This window comes from Elephas maximus, chromosome 1 (assembly GCF_024166365.1).
Source record: "Elephas maximus indicus isolate mEleMax1 chromosome 1, mEleMax1 primary haplotype, whole genome shotgun sequence".
In the NCBI taxonomy this organism is placed as follows: Eukaryota; Metazoa; Chordata; class Mammalia; order Proboscidea; family Elephantidae; genus Elephas; species Elephas maximus.
In genome coordinates this window covers 204927807-204946781 of record NC_064819.1, presented here as the reverse complement: position 1 = coordinate 204946781, position 18975 = coordinate 204927807, and the positions used below count along the sequence as shown (strand labels likewise).

At 37.1% G+C, this 18975-nt stretch overlaps 1 protein-coding gene across 5 annotated transcripts in view; it reads left to right on the top strand.

The window, feature by feature from the left end:
- The window catches only part of AHI1 (Abelson helper integration site 1), a 211167-nt gene that overhangs the window by 126211 nt on the left and 65981 nt on the right, over window positions 1-18975 (top strand). For all 5 annotated transcript variants that reach the window (XM_049901705.1, XM_049901695.1, XM_049901686.1 and 2 more), the window contains one exon: window positions 11566-11621. In XM_049901705.1, coding sequence (XP_049757662.1) covers window positions 11566-11621 — 56 coding nt within the window. The remainder of the gene's footprint in view (window positions 1-11565; window positions 11622-18975) is intronic.

Here is an 18975-nt window from a genome sequence, read left to right as displayed (position 1 = left end):
ATTCAGGTGGGATATACTCAAGGTCATACTTTGGCTCTTGTTGACTTGTTGTAATTTTCTTCAGTTTCATCTTGAACTTGCATATGAACAATTCATGGTCTGTCCACAGTCAGCCCCTGGCCTTGTTCTGACTGGTGATATGGAGCTTTTCCTTCTGGCGAGGTCCACGTGTATAGTCGCCGTTTATGTTGGCGAAGAAAGTTATTTGCAATAAAGAAGTCGTTGGTCTTGTAAAATACTATCATGTGATCTCCAGCATTGTTTCTGTCACTAAGGCCGTATTTTCCAACTTTCTTTGTTTCCAACTTTCACATTCAGTCACCAGTAATTATCAGTGCCTCCTGATTTCATGTTCAATCAATTTCAGACTGCAGAAGCTGATAAAAGTCTTCAGTTTCTTCACCTGTGACCTTAGTGGTTGGTGCATAAATATGAATAATAGTCGTATTAACTGGTCTTTCTTGTAGACATATAGATAATATACGATCACTGCAGCATTGTACTTCAGGATAGATCTTAAAATGTTGTTTGATGATGAATGCAATACCATTCCTCTTCAATTTGTCATTCCCAGCATAGTAGACCATATAATTATCTGATTCAGAATGGCCAGTACTAGTCCATTTCAGCTCACTAATGCCTAGGATATCGATGTTTATGCATTACATTTCATTTTTGACAATTTCCAGTTTTCCTAGATTCGTACTTCATACGTTCCATGTTCCATGGATATTTGCAGCTGTTTCTTCTCATTTTGAGTCATGCCACATCTGCAGATGAATGTTCCAAAAGCTTACTCCATCCATGTCATTAAGGTCGACTCTTCTTTGAGGAGGCAGCTCTTCCCCAGTTGGCTTTTGAGTGCCTTTTAACCTGGGGGGCTCACCTTTTGACACTGTATCAAACAATGTTCTGCTGCTGTTCGTAAGTTTTTCACTGGCTAATTCTTTTCAGAAGTGGACTGCCGGATCCTTCTTCCTAGTCTGTCTAGTCTAGAAGCTCAGCTGAAATGGTGACCCTGTGTTGGTATCTGAATACCCGTGGCATAGCTTCCAGCATCACAGCAACACACAAACCCCCACAGTACAACAAACTGATCGATATGTGGGGGGGTTGGCCTGATAGACCTGTCTAATCTTTGGCTGAAGGGTGAAATCTCAGGAGTGACTTCAGTACTGAGTTAAAATGGTGTCTGGGGGCCATACTCTTGGGGTTTCTCCCATCTTTGTCAGACCAGCATGCCTGGTCTTTTTTAAAAAATTATTTTTTATTTTTGTGAATTTGAATTTTGTTCTACATTTTTCTCCCACTCTGTCCAGGACCCTCTATTGTGATCCTTGCCATAGCAGTCAGTGGTAGTAATTGGGCACTGTCTAGTTATTCTGGGCTCAGGGTAGTGGAGGTTGTAGTAGTTGTGGTCCATTAGTCCTTTGGGCTAATCTTTTCCTTGTGTCTTTGGTCTTCTTCATTCTCCTTTGCTCCAGCCGGGATGGCATTAGTAGATGTACTTACATGACTGCTCATGGGCTTTTAAGACCCCAGTCACTTCTCACCACAGTTGGATGTAGAACATTTTCTTTACAGACTGTGTTATGCCAGTTGAGCTAGATGTCCCCTGGGACCAGGGTCCCCAGCCCTCAGCTCAGTAGCTTGGTTTGTCAGGGCATTTGGATGTCTGTGAAGCTTCTATGAGACTGAATACTTTCAAACATAGGCTCGGATCGTTACCTTACGTACAGATTAAGGAGCCATTCAGATTAAGGAGCCATTAGCATATGTGTGGTATTTGAATCCGCAGGAGTTAATGAGATCACTCTATTGAATGAAAAGAACCATTATGAGTTGAAATCCACTGGAAAGCAGTCAACAACAGGGATAACTATGAGGTTAATAACTTGGATATTTAATATTCAAAAAGACAGTAAAGAAAAAACTTGAGTACCCAAATACCAGAAGCTTCATTTGATGCTATATGTCATTTTTTCTGTAGTCTTCATTGCAATAACAAATCTGAATAAAACAGAAATACCTAAGTTATAGTTCTATACCATTTGCCCATTTTCTGCCTCTACTTGTGATTTTCAAGGTACTATAACATTATTGGAAACCCTGGTGACGTAGTGGTTAAGTGCTATGGCTGCTAATCAAAGGGTCGGCGTTTCAAATCTGCCAGGTACTCCTTGGAAACTCTGTGGGGCAGTTCTACTCTGTCCTGTAGGATCGCTATGAGTCAGAATCAACTCGACAGCACTGGGTTTTGGTTGTATTGTTAAAATAATTAATTTTAAAGGCTTACAAACACCAGGTTATATTTTAAGGATTAAACACAGAGTTGGAATATATTAACTGTGTCCTGTAGGGTCGCTATGAGTTGAAATTGACTTGACGGCAACAGGTTTGGTTTTTTTGGTTGTATAATAAATATGTGGCAGAACTTTATTAGAAATATACCTGACTATTCTCTGTTTCAGGAAGCCCTAGTGGCGCAGTGGTTAAAGTGTTTGGCTGCTGACCAAGAGGTCAGCATTTCAAATCCACCAGCCACTAGTCAGGAGAAAGATGTGGCTATTTGCTTCCATAAAGTTTTATAGCCTTGGAAACCCTTGAGGGTCACTATGAGTTGAAATCAACTCAGTGGCAGTGGGGTTTTTTTGCTTGGATTCTCAGTTTAGCTATTTAGAGCATATTGAGAAAAATGTGGTTTGAACAGATTTCAGTCTTCAATTAGAGTTAACTGATGGAATTTATCAATTACTAAAAATTGTATGACAAGATTTTAATTTTCCCATTAGAAAAGTCATTCTGGCAGTGTGGGGCTTGGGTGGAAGTCCCATGGAGCAAGTCAGGGAGTTTGGTTAGGAAGTTGTTAAAATAATCCAGAGAGTGTCCAAACCAGGGCTTCTAACCAGTTTGCTTAGGTTCAAACCCCTCCTGAGAATTTGCATTCCTAACAGGTTCCTGAGTGATGTTAATAATGCTGGTTAAGGACCAATTCTGAGAACCACGAGTAGGGCACTGTTCTCAAAATTTATTATACAGAAGAATCACCTGGGGAGCTTATTAAAATGTAGGTTCTGATTCTATATATCTGGGGTGGAAATTCAAATTCTCAGCAGCGGTTCAAATCAGAATGAACCAGTTCTAAGTGCTGCTGCACACTAAGTAGTGGGATTGAGAGAAGGAAATAAAATGTGTGTGTTTGCATATGTGTGTGTGTGTGTGTGTGTGTGTTTTAACAGAAATATTTGTAAGGTATGATAAAGTCAGTATTTTCACTTAGGTTGTAGGAAACAAGCCATTACGTTTTCTAAAGCAGAACTTAGAGTTTATATTCAATTTTAGGGCTTGCTCTTTTTTTTATTCTTTCCTTCGTTTTAAGTAGGGGAAACATGTACATGGTAGAAAGTCAAAATTATATGAAAAGGTATATTCAGAGGCTCACATTAATCCTTGTCCCCTCCTCTCACTCCCACCTCCTGTTTTCATTAGTTTCTGTTTTATCTTTTCTGTATTTCTTTTTGCATAAATAAGTAAATACAGATTTATGTACACACATGCACGTGTGTATGTATATTACAGTTTTTTTATTTCCCCTTTCTTACACAAAAGATAAAAAACAGTTACCTAGTTGCCATCAAGTTGAAATCAGGGCAGTCCCATGTTTGTTGGAGTAGAACTGTGTGCCCCACTTGACTTTCAGTGGCTGATTTCTCAAAATAGATTACTAGGCCTTTCTTCCTAGGTGCCTCTAGGTGAACTCGAACCTCCAACCTTTTAGTTAGCAGCCCATCCCATTAACCATTTGCACCACACAGAAACTCCACACAAAAGAGAACATGTTTGTGTGTGTGTGTACATACACTTTTTTCACTCTGGTGTATCCTGGAAATCACTCCATATGAGTGATTTCATTGAGACCCTCATTATTTTATACAGCTGTTTCATATTTCATTATGTGACTGAACCACAATGGGGTAAAATCCAACATTTTATTGTTACAAATACTACCACAGTGAATGACCTTGTGTATAAATTGTTTTATATTGTAGGGGTGTGTCTTTGGGATAGACTTTTATTATTGGGTTTGCTGGATAAACAAGTAAATGTATATGTAGTTTTCTTCCCCTTCGTAGGGATTATACCATCTTGCATCCCACCACCAGTGTATGAGAGTACCTGTTTCCCACAGCCTTGTCCACAAAATATGTTGCTGAATGTTTGAAGTCTTGGCATTATCTAATAAGTGAGAAAATGATCTTCAGTGTAGTTTTGGTGTGTGTGTTTTTTAATTATGAGTATAGTTTTTTTTTTTGCATATAGTTGAGCATCTTTTTATATTTTAAGCACCATTTATCTTTTTCTGACAGTGGTCTTCCCCCCCCCCCTTTTTTCTTTAAGGTTTGAGTCTTCCCCCCACCCCCCCCCCCCCGCTTTGGGTTTAAAAACTCTTTACATAATAGGGAGACTTGTTTTTCTGTAATGTACTTGTTATTTTTTTCTCTCAGGTTGTTATTTGATTTTTAACTTTGCTGTGAAAAAATTTGAGAGGCTTTCCAGATACTTAGATTTATGCAGGAATTAACCCTGCTTTTTATTCTAGGATTGGTATAGCTTTAATATTTAAATTTCTGATTCATTAAGAATTGATTACTTTGGTATATAGTGTGAAGTATGGATCTAATTTCTTTTTCTAAATGAAAGTTGTGCAAATACCATGTATTAAAAAGTATTTCTTTGTATCCATATCTTTCCATATGTACTTGGATCTCTTTATGAGTTTTTCAGTCTTTTCTACTGAGCTACGTGTCTGCTCATGCATAAGCACCATGCTTTAATTACAGAGGCTTTTTATACTATATATTGATATTTAGTAGTGTTGAGGCAGTGATTAAGAGCTTGGCTGCTAACCAAAATGTTGGCTGTTCAGATTCACCAGCCACTCCTTGGAAACCCTAGGCAGTATATACTCTGTCCTGTAGGGTAGCTATGAGTCAGAACCGACTTGACGGCAGTGTTTTTATTCCCACTAATTTTTTTTTTTTTCAGGATTTTGGTAGATATTCTTGTGTTTTATATGAACTCTAGAATCAACTTGTCTAGTGCTGGAAAAGATTTGTTATTTTTATTGGAATCACATTAAACTCATATATTATCTTGGGGAAAATTGACATTTATGTTGTTCTGTCTCAGAACAAGAGATGTCTTTCCATTTGTTCAAGACTACTTTTGTGTCTTTCAGAAATATATTAACAGTTTTCTCCTACTGTTTTGCACATTTCTTGTTGTATTTACACAATTATTTTATCCTTCATATTGTACTCATAAGTAGGGTGTTTCATTTTGTTATATCTTCTATTTTTTAAATATGCAAAGTATATTTTTTATATTAAATTTTATATCTTGCTAATTTTCTGAATTTTTATTCTATTTTTTTTATTATTGGTCACATTAATTTTAGCTTGATTTTTTGGGGCTTTCTAGTTATAAAATATACTTATCTGCAAAATATAATTCTTATGAAAGGCTTGCAATGATAATACAAACAACCTTATATTAAATTTGACAGAAAGACCCCTGCCATCTAAAAATTTGTATTCTACTGCAATATAATAAATTCTATTTCATTTCTTCACAGCCATATGTAATCAAAGCATAATTCTCTATATTATATACAGTTCATGGGGATTTCCAAAACCCAAATAGGATACATGGTTATAATGTTGCCTGAAATATAAATAAAAAGGTGTCATGCAAGGAAGAACAGAAGTTCCCCTGTTCCTAGCACAGTGCTTAGTGGGTAAGCCATAAACTTTTGGAGGTGATGCATAAGATTTTTGGATATATTTTCTGACTTCAGAATTTGTACATATTCAGGCCTGTTTATGATTTTGCAATAAAGCTGGTTGCCTTTGTTCTCTCTTTCTCTGGATCATGGTCCTGAGTTGAAGATTACCAAGGTTTAGGAAAACTAAAAAATATATTACATTCTGCTATTCCCATGAGTCGGGTACATGAGATAAAAAGGTATGTTCTGATTCTCTCCAAAATAAAATACCTGAAGTGTCTTCATTGCAGATACCTTTTTTCACCAACATAAACAGAAACTATGCCCATGGACCTCACCAGATAGACTACACGGAATCAAATCAACTACACCTGTGGGAAGAGATGATGGAAAAGCTCAATATCATCAGTCAGAACAAGGCCACGGGCCAACTATGGAACAGACCATCAATTACTAATATGCAAGTTCAAGTTGAAACTGAACAAAATTAGAACAAGTCTACGAGAGCCAAAGTACAACCTTGAGTATATCCCACCTGAATTTAGAGACCATCTGAAGAATAGATTTTGTACGTTGAACACTAATGACCGAAGACCAGATAAGTTGTGCAAGGACATCATATATGAAGAAAGCAAGAGGTCATTAGGAAGAGGAGAGAAAGAAAAGACCTAAGTGAATGTGAGAAGAGACTCTGAAACTTGCTCTTAAATGGCGAATAGCTAAAGCAAAAGTAAAAAATGATGAAGTAAAAGAGCTGAATAGAAGATTTCAAAGGGCAGCTCGAGAAGACAAAGTATTATGAGGACATATGCAGAGAGCTGGAGACAGAAAACCAAAAGGGAAGAACACGCTCAGCATTTCTCAAGCTGAAAGAACTGAAGAAAAAATTCAAGCTTCAAGTTGCAGTACTGAAAGATTCTGCAGGGAAAATATTAAACGACGCAGGAAGTATCAAAAGAAGATGGAAGGAACACACAGAGTCACTATACCAAAAAGAATTGGTCAGCGTTCAACCATTTCAGGAGGTAACATATGATCAGGATGAATGGTACTGAAGGAAGAAGTCCAAGCTGCATTGAAGGCGTTGGGAAAAAACAAGACTCCAGGAATTGATGGGATACCAGTTGGGATGTTTCACAAAAGGATGTGGCACTAGAAGTGCTCACTCGTCTATACCAAGAAATTTGGAAGATAGCTACCTGGACAACTGACTGGAAGAGATCCATATTTATGCCTATTCCCAAGAAAGGTGATCCAACCAAATATGGAAGTTATCGAACAATATCATTAATATCACATGCAAGCAAAATGTTGCTGAAGATCATTCAAAAGTGGCTGCTGCAGTATTTCAACAGGGAACTGCCAGAAATTCAAACCAGATGGTGTCAGATGGATCCTGGCTGAAAGCAGAAAATACCAGAAAGATGTTTACCTGTGTTTTATTGACTGTGCTGAGGCATTCAGCTATGTGGATCATAACAACTTATGGATAGCATTGCAGAGAATGGGAATTCCAGAACACTTAATGGTGCTCATGAGGAACCTGTACATTAATCAAGAGGCAGTCATTTGAGCAGAACAAGGGGATACTGCGTGGTTTAAAGTCAGGAATGGTGTGCGTCAGGGTTGTATCTTTTCACCATACCTATTCAACCTGTATGGTGAGCAAATAATCCGAGAAGCTGGATCAGGGTTGGAGGAAGAGTCATTAACAACCTTCGTTTTGCAGATGACACAATCTTGCTTGCTGAAAGTGAAGAGGACTTGAAGCACTCACTGATGAAGATCAAAGACTACAACTTTTAGCAGGGATTACACCTCAACATAAAACAAAAATCCTCACAACTGGACCAGTAAGCAACATCATGATAAATGGAGAAAAGATCGAAGTTGTCAAGGATTTCATTTTACTTGGATCCCCAAACAACACCCATGGAAGCAGCAGTCAAGAAATCAAAAGATGCATCGTATTGGGCAAATCTGCTGCAAGAGATCTCTTTAAAGTGTTAAAAAGCAAAGATGTCACCTTGAGGACTAAGGTGCGCGTGACCCAAGCCACGGTGTTTTCAGTTGCCTCATGTATACGAAAGCTGAACAATGAATAGCGAAGACCAAAGAAGAATTTATGCCTTTGAATTGTGTTGTTGAAGACTATTGAATATACCCACAAGAAGGAAAAAGTCTGTCCTGGAAGCGGTACAACCAGAATGCTCCTTGAAAGCAAGGTGGCAAGACTGTGTCTCACATACTTTGTACTTGTTGTCAGGAGGAATCAGTCCCTGAAGAAGGACATTATGCTTGGTAAAGTAGAGGGTCAGTGAAAAACAGGAAGACCCACAACAGGATAGATTGACACAGTGGCTGCAGCAGTGGGCTCAAGCATAGCAACAATTGTGAGGATGGCGCAGGACTGGGCAGTGCTTCGTACTTTTGTGCGTAGGGTTGCTATGAGCTGGAACTGCCTCGAAGGCACCTAACAGCAACAACAAATAGTCTCCCAGGGAGCATAAAATTTCTTCCATTACCTTGTATCAATGGTGGTAACTAATATCTGGAAAACTAAGAACATTTTTCAATAATACATTTCAATTTTGCAGCAAGTTTAGGAACCTTACCAAAGGAAGATGTAAATTAACATTTTTGAAAACAGCCCCAGAGCATTAACTTAGACATTCTGATGACTAATACAAACAGTTAACACTACACTATAACATGTGAACCTGGCAGATAGGGCAGAAAAGACTATCGTCATTTAGTTAGCATTCAGATCAACTCCTGGGGACTTTCTGTGTTTCAGGCATTTTGCACTAGGCACTGTGGATACAAAGATGCATAAACTCAGGTCCCAACCACAGGAGCCAAACACACATGAATGGGTTTGGGGAGTTTGGGGCTTAGATGCATGGGTTTGAGGCCTGTTACGACTGCTCAGTGGTTGTGTGACCTTGGTAAAGTTACTTACCTTCTGGTTGACTTATAAAGGCCACTGTTTCCTTCTTTTAAAATAGGGCTGTCTTTTTTGTTTGTTAATGATCTTTAAAGTTCTTAATAGTTAATATTTTATGCATTTGATTGTTCCGTTTTTATTAGAGATCCTTTAACGTTTCCTTTGGTATTAGTGGCATCACCAGTTTTTGAAGCTCATTTGGTTTTCTTCAGGTTATTGAGGCTCCTTAAGAGAGTTGTTAGTTTTCTTAGCTCATTTTTTGTAGTCCAACTGTACTGATGGAGGACTGAGCTGTGGGGAGAAAAAATACACCTGGCCGTGTTACCTCTCTGCTGAGGCACAGGAGTAAGCTTCTCGTAAGTCTCATCAGATGCAAGTTAAAGCTCCTCCGACGACAAGCCTGGAGGCACATTCTTCCAGCAGTATAGGCTTGTTCTAAGTTCGCTGTGGTCCATGGGGTCTGTCAGCCCCTTGGTGTGCTATCACATTTTGATCCCAAGGAGATAGATGTACAGGTTCTGCTGGCTGAGAGCCCTCATTGAACTCGGAAAACCCAGTCTTCTGCCCATGCATCTGGAAGAGGCCTGCTTTTCCTGCAAAGGCCCTTGCTTAGCACCTGCACACTGGCCCTGAAATCCCAGAAGAAGCTTCATCCTCTGATAGATATGGAAAGGAGCTAAGTTAAGCTATATTATTCTAAAGCACGTTCTTATCCTGAAATTGAAGCTATAAAATATGTAGATGTTATTTCCTTTTTATTATGTAAGTTGAGGATTTGGATATATATATATGTATATACACATATTTTTCCCCCCATCATTTTATATTCACTTCTAATTGGTTGCTCCTTGGGAACCCTATGGGGCAGTTCTACTTTGTCCTGGAAGCTCACCATGTTTCGGAATTGACAGCAATGCGTTTGGTTTTTGGTTTCTAATTGGATAAGAATTTTGAAATGTATTATCAGGCTGGGCCAAGTTTATAGCAGTCAGAGGACAATAGTGAGACCACACGTGTAAGATGTTACTTCCTGAGCCCCATGGTGTGACCACACACATTCAAAAGCAAGTGCGTCTTGCCAGACTGTTCACAGGTTGCAACTAGGAAGGGGTGTGGGAGTGCGGGGGCTGGGAAAGTGGGGATTTCACAATTTGTTGTATATACGTCTGTATTTTAAAATCTTAAAAAACAAGAGTCTGGGTTATTTGAACATTTTCCAAAATGTATTTACTTGCCTATTAAAAAAAAAAAAATGTTTTTTTGTTAACTCTTCAGCTTAAAAAACTTGAAAGGTCAATGTTACTTATAAATAAAAGTGTGTCTTTTCATCAGAATTTCCTTAAAGACTTTATTATTACACCTAAGACACAACCTTGTTAATTTTCTCTATGGTATTTCTTTCAAAAAATGGAAATCTCTGTTTTACTGGACTTAGCTTTTGAGGTCAGAAATCATAATTTATTCATCATTATCCGTTAGTGCCAGCTAGCCACTCAGTAAATAGTAGTTGATTGAATGAAGGTAGTATGGTGCCTTTTACTTCACTGGCAAACAGTAGATGTTGAGAGGATTTTTTAAAGGAAACAAAAAGTATGTAATTTTTTATCATGTTTCACAGTACTTTGTTCATTTTGAATGATCTCTTGCAAAATGCTTTTAAAAAGTGATTGTTTTCTGTTGATCTTGCCTAATCTCTTATCATATGTTAAGAAAAATGAACTAAATACTTACAAAGGAGAGGAACTAGCATTTTGTTTCAGCTAGAATTTTTGCTGATTGCTGTTAACAGTACATTGCAATTCTCACTTCTAACCAGCCCTGCATGTGACAGCCTTTAGTGTTATTTGAACAAACTAATCTCTGGTGGCACAGTGGTTAAGTGCCAGGCTGCTAACCAAAAGGTCGATGGTTCTAACCTACCAGCTGCTCCACAGGAGAAAGATGTGGCAGTCTGCTTCCATAAAGATTTACAGCCTTGGAACCCCTGTGAGGCAGTTTTGCTCTGTCCTATGGGGTCGTCGTTATGAGTCATAATCGACACGGTGACAATGGGTTTTTATTTTAATATGCTAACCCAGATGTTGATTCACTGATGGGCAGAGATGGAAAAGTAAATGAGACCTACACCTGTGTTCATTTTTACTTTAGCTAGACTTTGAACCAGTATCTTTACAGATGGGGTGCAATGTGTTATTTCCTTAAAAGACTTTATTACAAAGAAGTACGGTAGAGAACATTGGGAACAGAAAAGATAAATCCACACATGATAAAAGAATTTTTTTCCAAGTTTAACCATCAGTGTTATCATTCTAAAGGAGGGAAATTTTTTTCTTCAGACACTCCACGGTGTTTGGATACAATAAATAGCAGAATATGTCGTAGTAGGAAGTCAGTGATCAAAGAGAAATTCAAATAGATTTATTTAGTCTTTTTGAGAAAATAAAGAAGTGATTCCTTTCATAGTCTTTGTGATCATTTCTTTATGGAAACTTGATGACCTCAAGTCAGAAATAAAACCTTCATTAAAGAATAGCAGCAGAGCCCAGATAGTGGTATCATTTTTAAGCTGAGAGTAGGATATGGACACATCTTGAGCTATTGCCGAATGCCACCTGAATGGGAAAATTGGTTCAGCTAACCTTGAGTCAGGTCTTAGCTGAACTCTCCAACTGTTTCTGACTCAAGGATGCATGATATGACTTTAAGGATCGTGCCATTTGAGTGAGGCATTTTTCTTAAAAGCTGTAGGAATCATGCCTTCTTAATATAAGTGTTTTCAAAATGAAATGGATAAGCATAATGAGCAAGTATTCACAGTCTTTTCTTTTCACAGGGATTATCAGCATAGAAAGAAGGCCATGTAACCATCACGTAGATACAGCGCCAACAGTAAGGCAATTTTTTTCCGCATTGTTAAAAACTGATAGCTAGCTACAAAATGATGCTGGTTACAGTGACACAAAATGCCATTGTAGAAAACTTTTCTAACTTTACTTTAGCCAAAACTTTTATCTCTTAAAGAAAATTAACCCCGTGTTTTCTGTTCAATGAAAGAAACATTAGTTTTGCTTTTTTTGCCAAGATAGATAAAAATAAAATTCTGCATTTCTTTTATGGGTACCTGTTTATACTGTTTATGAACAGAATTTTTATTTAGAGATATTTCATGGTTTTATTGTAATAATGTAACTTTATGCAAATTGATTTAAGCCTTTTTTAAAATCAATGTTATTTTGTGCACTGCGATCATTGTTTAGGGTGATCGTTCTGTAATAATGAGAGAAAGCCATTATGCTTCCTTTCTCTGATGGGTTACTTTGTTACATATAGAAGTGAAATCTCTTTTCTAATCCCGCTTCTGTTAACTACCAAACAACCTTGAGGTATTTAACAACTATAGTATCTATTTACCCTGTTTTCAAAAATTATACAATATAATATAGAAAGAAGAGGATTAAATTTCCCTTTACTTTTAGTCTCTGAATATAATATTTGGTATAAAATATAATTAGTTGCTAGATTCCCAGTTGAAAGAGTTTTTCATAAGATGACATACATATTAGAGTATCTCTTACTCTTTCCTAAATTCAGTCTTACTTTCTGTCCAATAAGTTTTCAAGTGCTCCGTATGATTCATTTTTCCTGTTGTAGAAAGACTTGATAATACCATTTTTTAAGAAAATATTTAGTATTAAGCTTTATTTGAATTTTATCACAAATTTTCTAGTTGTGTTAAATCCATGTAATTGATTTAACATATTTGATAACTTAATATGTGGGACTCCAAAAAAGACCAGTGTATGAAGAATTACTCCTCAGCCTAATCATAAAACAAAATATTTTTCTATAGTACATGTTTCAATTACCCTTTAATTAGTACACTAAAAATAGTATCCATAACATTATACAAATTGTATTCTTTATATTAAAAGTTGAAGGCTAACAATTAAGGGAAATAAATTATCTTTAATATATTGGAATAATGTATTTAGTCATTGGATTATTTTACATATTTTTGAAATTTTATTCCTGGAGACTTTACTATGGCACCTGTGTTTAGGTTTCTGATTTGTTTGTAAGTTCTGGAACTCAGAAAAACACAGCCTGGCACAGATGATTGTTGCATCCTCTAGGCTGATTGTAGATTCCCGTGCTAATGAAATGATGAAGTAATAGAACCAAATCTTGCTGATACGAAATCATGAGAGATAATGGTATTATCATTTACAGTAATGTTCTCCAGTGATCTCAAAACAACTTCATGATTTAGGAACAAAATCTAACACATAATATCTTAGGCATTTTTGGCCTTTTGATTGTGCTTGTCTAGTTGGATTAATTTAAATAATAACTCCTAATGTATTAATATGATGTCTACTCTGTGCACTGAGTACGTATACCTTGTTTATACAGGAAGTCAGCAAACATGTAGCATTTCCTCAAGTTTTGACTTGAGCCAAGCTCCTTTTTTGATATGTTTTTCTGAGGCAACGCTAGCTGCATTTCTCCTTCTGGCTCTTTAAACATGTCCTATTGCCCCTCCTCCCCCCTCATCTCCCAGCTGGCTGACGGTTAACCTTGGCCTTTCTCCATAACCTCTAAAAGAAAATTGCAAGCCTGATCCTTACCCAGTGCCCTTTGGTCCCTGGGATAGGTAAAGTCTGATTTTCTTAAAAATGTAATGTTCCCTAATTGCCATTATTTGAGCCTTTGCATCCTTATTTTCATTAAAGGGTTTAAGAGAAAAATTGCTTGGAGGTAGGGTAAATGGGAAGGAGTCTGTCTAAAAATTTAACAAGTCTATAAGCCTGAACGTTGTGCTGTCCTGGTCCCCAATGGAGAGATTTCATGGTTTTAAAGTCATTTTCTGAGGTTGAAAAAAAAAAGTAGAAAGGGGTTGGGCCAGAATTTCAGAATGGCTTAGGCTGGAGCCCTGAGTGACTTCCTCCTCATACGTTACCCACAATATTCAGCTCACTTCTCTACTCCTCATCACTCCCACTTCTCGCAGTGGAACCCCTGCTCGTCAGCCTAATCATAAAGGAAAATGCTTTGCTATAAGAATGGCTTGAATTGAGGAGAGTGCTAGATGCTCCTTACAACTACTCAGCAGGTGCCAAGAATGAGTAAAGGAAAGTCTCTCAAGTCTCTGTAACAGGGAAAGATGTATTTTTGACATTATAGGTTGAAACTGTAGATGAACTTTTCGGTAAATATATGGTTACAGGGGATAGTTAGATCCTATAACACTGTAATGTAATGACGTGTCCTTTAAGTAAATGTAGGTCAGCCTTGGAACAACCCACTCCTGTTACTTTGTCCTGGGCTCTCTCTCTTTTTTTAATTGTTTACTTTTTTTTTCTTTTATTACAAGAACTTTGATATTTTTGTTTGTATTTTTATAGTTTTTACTGCTTTAGAGAATAAATATATTTTACCTTTTTAAAAATGCTATTGCTTATTACCTTTAGGTTCTTGAAGAAACATTCTTCGCCTTACTTTTCTCATAAAAATTGAGAATGAAATGGTATCTTTAGAGCCCCTGCATTTGAAACAAGGCATTTAGTATTCTCTTCCATTTTTTTTCTCTGCCCTTCTCCCCTATTTCTCATTTTTCCTTTTATAAATATAATTCAGGCAAGTATTACTTAATTATTTTTAACTTTATACCTAGTCTCTCTTGAAAATATGTTTGGGTTTTCCTGTCAGTGTTCTGGTTATTTTGCCTAAGCTCTGTTTTTTTCCCAAAGGGAACATTAAATTATTGTGCGGTTCTTGCTCTTTCTCTAACCCTCTCCTTCCCTTTGGTTCCTGAACAGTTTGGACCTAACAGCATTAGATGAGTCAGAGCAAGGTAGGCCTCTACACCGGGGCCCAGAGCAGAGTATCAGAGCCCCAGCAGAGTGAGAAGGGCTAATCCCCTCAAGATATCTCAGCATGGGGACCCAGAGTCGGGTGAGAAGGGTGTCTGTGTCAAGGGCAGCCTGGTGTAGTGTCAGATCCCAAGCAAAGTGAGGAGGGCAACCCAGTGTGGGGATAGGGTATCAGGAGTCCAAGCAGGGTGAAGAAGGTATATACATGTAGGAGTGGCCTGCTGTGGGATTCCAAAGCTCAAGTGGGTTGTGGAGTCATCCATTCAGGGTGTGGCCTGGTGTAGTGTGTTGTATCCCAAGTGGTGTGAGGAGGGCATCCATGTAGAAGAGCTGACATCTGAGATCATGTTGCATATTGGGGAACTGATTGAATAATTAAATATATTAAGGATATTGCAGGTCAGGTTTCTCATCTGTCAGAAAAGGAAGTTACAAATGTAGGGAGGCAAAAACTAGATGGATTGTATTTGGAGGTATAGTTGTGCACTCATGGTTTTTAATATGTTGAGAATCGGTATACACACATACATATATTTCCTAGCTCTGTCTACTGAGAGGGCCTGAGAGCAGTGACAGCCCAATAGCAATGAGCACAACTAACACTCAGATCTTGACTTCAAAATTCCATTCTCCACAAAAAAAGGAACTAATCCTTGGAGAAATGACTGATCCAAGGGCTGGGATTAAAAAGTACAAGATGAGTTTGGAACACCTTTTTGTGTCAGAAAGCAAGGAGGAAATCCTCAAAAAATGATAGAGACATTTCAAAGAAATACAGCAGTCAGCTTGAAGGGGCTTCTGCTGGCCAAATCAGAGTCCCTGGGTATTGCAAAAGGTCGCTGGGCGACGTAAATGGTTTGTGCTTGGCTGCTAACTGAAAGGTTGGCGGTTCATACCCACCCACTGGCATCATGGATAAAGGCCTGGCAGTCTGCTTCCCTAAAGATTACAGCCAAGAAAACCTTATGGAGGTCAATCGTACTCTGTAACATAAGGTCGACTCTATGGCAGTTGGGTTGGTTTGGTTTTTGTGGGGTGGTACAAATGGTTAACTTACTTGACTGTTAACCAAAATGTTGGAAGTTTGAGTCCCCCTGAAGACACCTCAAGAGGAAGGCCTGGCACTGTACCTCTGAAAAATCCCACATTGAAAACCCTATGGAGCATAGTTGTATTCTGACACACATTAGGTCACCATTAGTTGGAATCTACTCGATGGCAACTGGTTTGGTTTTTTTTAACGGTCAAAGCAGGGACCATTTGAGCTTCAAAATTGGCACGTGTGAATGCATTCAGATATATACAGATATAAACCTGTTGCCGTCGAGTCAATTCTGACTCAGCAACCCTATAGAACAGAGTAGGACTGCCCCACAGGGTTTCCAAGGAGCGGCTGGTGGATTTGAACTGCCAACCTTTTGGTTAGCTGCCAAGCTCTTAACCACTATGCCACCAGGGTTCTATATATTAAAAAAAAAAAAAAAAAATTTTTTTTTTTTAAGGTTACAGGCCAGTTATTTTATAGAATACGCCTCAATTTGTGCTTGTCAAATGTTTCTCCACAATTAGATTCAGGTTATTCATCTTCAGTAGGGATATCACAGAAGCGATGCTGGTTCTTTTCATTGTATCTTTATCAGGTGGTGCATGATTTCAGTACACACCATGACTGATTATGATCACTTTAATCACGAGGTTAATGTGTCTCTAGCACTGTAAAGTTACTCTTACCTCCTTTGTAACAACCAAGTATTTTGTGGGGAGGTACTCTGAAACTGTCCATTCTTACCAAACCTTAAGTTAATTAATATATATAGATAGATATATAGTTACAGATATATATATCTATGTATTAATTAATATATAGAGATATATATATAGATACAGATATATATATCTCTATATATTAATTAATGTATATAGATATATATAGATACAGATATATATATCTATATAAAAAAATTTTTTTATATATATTAAGTTAATAGATAGATATATATATTAATTTAATATATATAGATACAGATATATATATCTATATATATATAAAGTTAATGTATATATATAGATACAGATATATATTAATTAGCTTAAGGTTTGGTAAGAATGGACAGTTTCAGAGTACCAGCCCACAAAATACTTGGTTGTTACAAAGGAGGTAAGAGTAACTTTACAGTGCTAGACACACATTAACCTCGTGATTAAAGTGATCATAATCAGTCATGGTGTGTATTGAAATCATGCACCACCTGATTAATATACAGTGAAAAGAACCAGCATCGCTTCTGTGATATCCCTACTGAAGATGAATAACCTGAATCTAATTGTGGAGAAACATTTGACAAGCACAAACTGAGAAGTATTCTATAAAATCACTGGCCTGTAACCTTCAGAAGTGTCAAGGTTGTGAAAGACGTGAAAATACTGAGAAATTACTATGAAGGAGACTAAAGAAAGATGGCAACTCAACACAACTGGATCCTTTCGCTATCAAAGGCATTATTGGAGCAGTTGGTGAAACTTGAATGCCATTTGGGGATTAGATCATTATAATGCATCACTGTTAATTTCCTGATTTTGATGGATGCATTCTTATATAGGAGAATGTCCAGATTTGTAGTAAATACATACTGAAATAATTGAGAGCGATGGGTATCAAGTCAGCAACTTGCACTCAAGTGTAATTTCTTTGTACCTCATCTTTTCTGTAAGATCGTGACTGATTTCAGAAAAATTTCTCCGTGTAAACAGATGCCATGACCTAAAACTGATTTATTTCTTTCAGACATAAAATATCTGTTTTTGAGATGCCTTTAATAGAAAGTAAAAGAAAAAAAAATCCCCACGTGGCATGCTCCCTCCATCAAAAAGAAGAATTAAAACTCTCCTCTTAACTGGTTATAAAAAAAAAAAAAAAAAACTACATCATTAATTGTTTTGTACATGCTGAGCTCTTAATTTTGTTCATAGCTAAGGGTACATTTTCTGTTTTTTTTTTTTTTTTTTTAAGAAATATAAAATGGGAAGCATATTATCTGACTGCACATATTTTAAAATATCAGTTGCCTTTGCATAAGACAGTTGGGCTGTGTTTCTGATTACCTGGACATGACCTTTCCCCCCCAGAACATTGCAGATCTTGATGACCTTTCTCCTTCTGACATTTAGTACTGCAGGAGAGCCATTGGGCATCAGCCTGATTATTACTCTTTTGTCTGGGTAGCCTCGTTTGTCTGCTCTTGCATTATAGATTTTCTTTTATTTGTACCTGATGTCCTAATTACGAGTTGATGGCTAAATGTATGGCTCTCTTTACACTGATTTTTGTCTGGAATGATACTCACCCAGACACTTGGCTATTATTGGAAAAGCAAACAAGACATCAGATAATCATAGTATTAAACATCCTTAGATTTTATATTATATGAGCAGAATCGGATCATGCTACCTTAAGAAGTAGTCCCTGCACCTGCTTATGGGCTCTGTAGCGAGTTAAGTACAATATCAAACTCAGATTAATTAGAGGTCATTGTCTGAACCCTGAAAGGCAGGTGTAAAAGTTAGTTAATAGTTAAGTCAGCATAGACTTGAGTCCCGTATTTACTTTAAATGAAGGACTTAATTGCAAACAAAAGAGAAATAGCAGGTAGCAAAAGGAAATGTTTTCCCCACTTTTGGTCTGTTTATATGCATGTGAAAGACATTAACATTTGGTAAGCCATTCTGAATATATAAAGGCTTGTTAATGATTTGAGAAAGATTGTTTTGAATCACTTCCATTGAAAACTGGTACGACCAATTACAAATAACATCAGTGTGATCCTAATCTAGTTAATCACTGATTTATGTAACACTCCTATGCTCCAAACCTGTAACAGTAACTAATATTACTCTTTTCTTCCTAATTCCTTCAGGCATACTGTGTGCCCATTAGTGAGAACACATTTTCTTTTAACAAATGGATTTTTGGCAGTTTACAAGATTACAGTTTGCATTTTCACAGAAGCCCGTATGTCTGTCACAACAGGTTCAAATAAAATCCCCCTGCCTCATCAGGATTGTCCCAATCATGGAACACATTTGCCATTCATCTTAGTATTGCTTTAATCATTAGGAATTAAGATATCCTAGCCTAACTGGAAATTTAAATGTTGATTCTTTATTCTACACAGTTATAAGACCAATTTAGCAAGCTACTAGAATTCATTCTACGATGGTACTCCTAGAATTTATAAGGACTAGTTGATAAATTTTTGCCACCTAGTTTTTCATCATTAGTAGGCTTTAATGTTTTAGATTATTTTATTTTTCTGAAAACATTTCTAAGGTATTTCTGATGTTGTTTGCCCTCAAAACTAAACTTATTCATG